Source organism: Echeneis naucrates, chromosome 9 (genome assembly GCF_900963305.1).
Source record: "Echeneis naucrates chromosome 9, fEcheNa1.1, whole genome shotgun sequence".
Classification (NCBI taxonomy): domain Eukaryota; kingdom Metazoa; phylum Chordata; class Actinopteri; order Carangiformes; family Echeneidae; genus Echeneis; species Echeneis naucrates.
This window is the reverse complement of record NC_042519.1, coordinates 15,221,596-15,226,273: the sequence shown is the minus strand read 5'-3', so window position 1 is coordinate 15,226,273 and position 4,678 is coordinate 15,221,596. Positions and strand designations below refer to the sequence as shown.

At 39.6% G+C, this 4,678-nt stretch overlaps 1 protein-coding gene across 1 annotated transcript; it reads right to left on the bottom strand.

The window, feature by feature from the left end:
* Positions 1-219: 219 nt before the first annotated feature.
* Positions 220-2,250, bottom strand: cmklr1 (chemokine-like receptor 1). Its single transcript, XM_029510899.1, has 2 exons — positions 2,171-2,250; positions 220-2,074 (listed from the first exon to the last, which is right to left on the bottom strand). Exon 2 carries the CDS (start codon positions 2,057-2,059, stop codon positions 1,016-1,018), a length of 1,044 nt encoding a protein of 347 aa, XP_029366759.1. The 5' UTR covers positions 2,060-2,074; positions 2,171-2,250; the 3' UTR covers positions 220-1,015.
* Between the last annotated feature and the right edge of the window lie 2,428 nt (positions 2,251-4,678).

The following is a 4,678-nucleotide window of genomic DNA, read 5'->3' as shown; positions in this document are numbered from 1 at the left end:
ATTCAAGGAATATAACTGAATAACTGCTAATCAACGAGCTGGTTTTAATGGTTGCAGTTTCATTCCAGGAAGCAGGAACTGAAAATAAAGAGGTTTTGCACAAATTATATTTACTGTACAATTCTTAGAACATGTAGCATATCAAAATTACATGAAATAGTAAAACTGCTCATACTCATTTTGTGTTTGCTACAAAGATACATTCATGTCACAACATAAACTACTGTCCAAATTATTCAAGGGATGAATGGCAGCGGGGGATAATTTCCTCTAATACACAAATGACTGCAAAGCAAATAGGTCAACCTCAAACCTCAACACATAAATTACACAGTCTAATTAAAACACACAAATCCCGCAACGCAAGTAGAAATGGTGTCAGTAAACAAATTCACGGGGGGGGGGTTCATATACATGATAAAGGAATATCAAACATCAGTTCTTCCCAAAGCACCTCCTATTCAGCCTCAAGCTTATCACTTCAGTTAACAATTTAAAATTTGAAATTGCCAACTTTAAAATAATCACCCATCCTAATTATGCTGATTTTGAAAGGTGATTTGCATTTATTATTAGTCTGATGTGTGAAGTGCAATGGATTATTTAAGATGTTTCGGTTGGATCTCCACTCATTGGGATCATATATTTACATGTTAAAATGCAATGGCATTAAGTTTTAAAACATTCAGTTGGATATGAGAGCTTTTATGGATACTTGATAATCAAAACACCTCTGCTAGATTAGACTGCCTGCAATGCAACATGATTTAAGTACATGTGTAAAAACTGGCTCAAGCCTGCATGTTATTCAACAGGATGATGAGTTCCTGAGCCTAAACTTGGAGCAGAGACGTCTCTGCTGCCAAGAATAGAAAAAGTGTTTTGTTTCAGTAGAAATTTGATTCATGAAAGTGTTACTGCAAGCAGAGGTATATTTTCCATCCTGGTACTCATTTTTAAAAGAGGTTTTTCTGTTGTCATCTGAGTAAGGAGTTTGGGAGAGAAAAATCTTACACTAGATGTGCGTGGAAAATCTCGTGTCCATAGAATTGGACCTGGAAAAGTATCGGCTGGTGGAGGTAGGGCCGTCGTCTGCCATTGCAGTCTCAATCCTTGAGAACACGGAGCTCCTGAACTTCTGTTTGAAGTCATTGCCCATGAAAACGTACAACACTGGGTTGAGGAAGCTGTTTCCTGCTGCCACAGAGGTGCCCACCTTGAGTCCGATGATTAAAATATTAGAGTCAATGTTTTGGTGGTTCAGTTCAAGCAGGATGAAGATGTGGTAAGGCAGCCAGCAGACAAAGAAAGTAACCACTAAAGCAGTCATCACCTTAAAGGGTTTTCTGGACTTGGCCATCCTGTTGGTCCGAAGTTTGAGGATGATGGCCATGTAACAAAAACTGATGACGACGAAAGGGATGAGAAATCCTGCGAAGAAGCGGCTCGCTACAACTATCTTGTGACTGTCTTGGTGCCATGTGTAATTGTTGTAGCAAATGGTCCTACCCAGGTGACTGTTAACTTCCCGAAAGATCATTGAAGGAATGCTCAGACCAATGGCGAGGATCCAGGCCAAGAAAACAACAATGGATGCTCTTTTGATATTGCGCTGATTCTGGGCCCAAACTGGAAACATTACAGAAACACAGCGGTCACCACTGATGATGACCAGAAGGAAGATGCTGCTGAACATGTTGATGAACATAACGGAGGAAATGAACTTGCACATGAATCGGCCAAAAATCCATTCCTCCATCGCCATGTTGGTAATGCTGAACGGGAGGAAGGCACAGAAGACGAAGTCGGAGATGGCAAGGCTCAGGTACCAGGTGGTGTTGACCGTCTTCTTCATCTTGAAGCCACAAATCCAGATGACCAGAGCATTCCCGAAGAAGCCCAGCAGAAAAATGATCACAGAGGCCACCAGCAAAAGCACGCAAAATGCATCATTTGTACATGTTGATTTATGATGGAAAACCGTCTCCTCAAATATGAGAGTGTAATTATAGTCAGTGTAGTTATAATCTGCAACACTGTCATATTCATAGAGATCCATTTTTCTGTCCGATTTCTGTGGAAAAACAAGGAAAATGGTTTAAATGGACTGCACTTAACCCAATACAGCAAGTTGATAATAAATAATTTTATGAGGACCATTAAACAGTACCTGCAGGACAGAGTCTCCACTGCTCTTGAGCCGATGGTGATCAAAGCTTGGTGTGCAGACCTGAGCTGTTTCCTCTTCATGCGTTTACCAACACCCCAACCAAAGTCAGCTGATTTGGTGGTTTCTCAACCCTTCATAGTTTCAGTACTGCATTCTCATTTTCTTCCTCTTTAGCTGTTAGATTTAGCTGCTCGTTTCTAATAATCAGGGTTTAATGATTGACATTGTACCTTACATTATGGAATGAAATGAATATTGACACTAAACTCACCGACGTGCGAGTTTTTTTTTTTAAATACAGCTCTGATGTCTCTTCTTCTAAAAGCATGTCACTCTCCACACGCATTCTGCTCAGACGCCAGGAGGAAGAAAGAATTCGATCGCAAGATGAGCACCACAAGCACTGAACACAGATTTGATTTGTCAAACCCAGCTTACGATGCAGATGTTTCTAACAACACACACGGAAAGAAACAGCTGTTGGAAACCCAGGCCAGAGAACAGCACTGCTCTCACTGCTGACTGAATGAGCTTTGTATGGTTGTCCCAGTTAAAAAGGAATCATAACTGAAGCATCCACGCATCCATTCATTGTGTTCTGTGTTTTTTTGAGCCTCAAGGATGCAACAGGAGGAAGAGATGGTGTTTCTTCGTTTATTTTGCTTTGAAGACATTAGTAGGAGACAATTCATACTAAACATGACGATGAATTCCTGATTTCACCTCAAACTACTGAACCCAGGTGTAAACATGACTGGTGAGATGGTGGTGGTTGAGCTGCAAAAATGCAGACATGCGGAAGTTGTAGACAGTTTCATTACAGTGACACTGAGCAGCAGGTGCAGCTCTGCTCCGAATCCTCCACACAAAAGAGACAGAGTCTCAAGGGATGTGACAACAACAGGTCAGGGAGACGGAATAAGGAGTGATGAGAGTGGTTAAAAAGGTCAAAAACAAAAAAAAAAAAAAACAAGGCTTTAGCATTGACAGGGCAATTAGCTACATATTACTGTTTTATCATTACATTTAGTGTACATTAAATTCAGTTTTAGCACGGCCTTAAGTGTGTTTTGGAGGAGAAAAAAGAAAAAAAAAAAAAAAAAAAAAAAAGGCAAATTCAACCTGATCAGATCTCCAAGCTGCTACCTAATACTAGAGAACGTCCTCTTCTCTCTGAATGTGGCACTGTTATGATGGTTTCACAGCTTATAAATTAAAATGGTATGAATTAAAAAAAAAAAAAAAAAAAAAATATATATATATATATATATATATATATTATTACTAATTATAATTAAAAAAAAGGTCTGCTTCACTGAGGAAGCTGCTGCTTTACCATCTTATTACTATAAAATCTGGCACGCTTACCTCATTTGTTACAAAAATGAAGTTCAACTTGAACACATGAGCAATCAGCTCATATCAAAAGAATCTGTGTGGTGAGCAGAGCTCCATGGTATGAAATGGGAGGAAGCAGAAAGTTCCCCAGGAAGCTGCAAGGTATACCACTGTTGCCCTAATGTCAGATGAATGTTTGGGGGGGGGGGCGGGGGGTTTCAGGGCAGCCATCTACATGTTGGTTCTCTGTGCAAATGGCATATAAGTCCAGTGGGTCTCCCTCTCTGCTTTATTTTGGTTGACATTTGGGCCCACTCTGGATCCATTTTCTATTTAATTTGTAGGATAAACAATGTATTTTTTATATTATCTTCCAGTTTATTTTGTGTTTTCTATTTTGGTATATCATCAAATCTCAAAAGCAAGAATTGATCTATGTGAAAAACAATTTATACACAATGTTTATTCTATTGCCAGCGCCCCCAAATCATAAAAAGGATTCCATTTTGGATGTGTGTGCATGCATGCGCTCTTAAACAAGCACTTCTAGGTAAAGTAATTTATCCTCTGTCTCTGATATTGTGAGTAATCATGTTATGATAACTCTATTCAGCTCTGCAGAGGCATTTTCACCATGGTGCTACAAAATGTTTGATTTGTGTGCCGATTGCGCCCCCCCACCCCATTTACACCGTTTTCTGTTCTCTCCAACTCCAATGAGACTGTGCAGTAACTGAACACACATTACACTTTAACAGAGAAATGTTGCGTGCATCCTGCTGTGACATGCCCTGTTAAGATGCATTTCAGCTAAACGACTTTCACAGCAGAGGGGATGCAGACCTTTCACTGCCCTGTAGATTGGATTTCCTAATGTTGGCTGAGGTTATAAATAATCAAACACACTCACAAAAATCCGGTATAAGCTTTCTATAGGAAAGGCACAGCTAACTGAGGAAACTATATTTCAGAAGACACCTCTCACTTTGATAAATAGCAGTTTTACCATCTATGTTCCCCAAACATACGTGTTTGGATGGAGGAAGCTGACTCATAGTTTAATTTTGCACAATCACTGTATAACTCACAGACATTAACACAAGAAGTGTGTATGACTCACATGGCAACAAGCTGGTGTTCATTCTCAAATTTTACAGCAGGATATTTTTT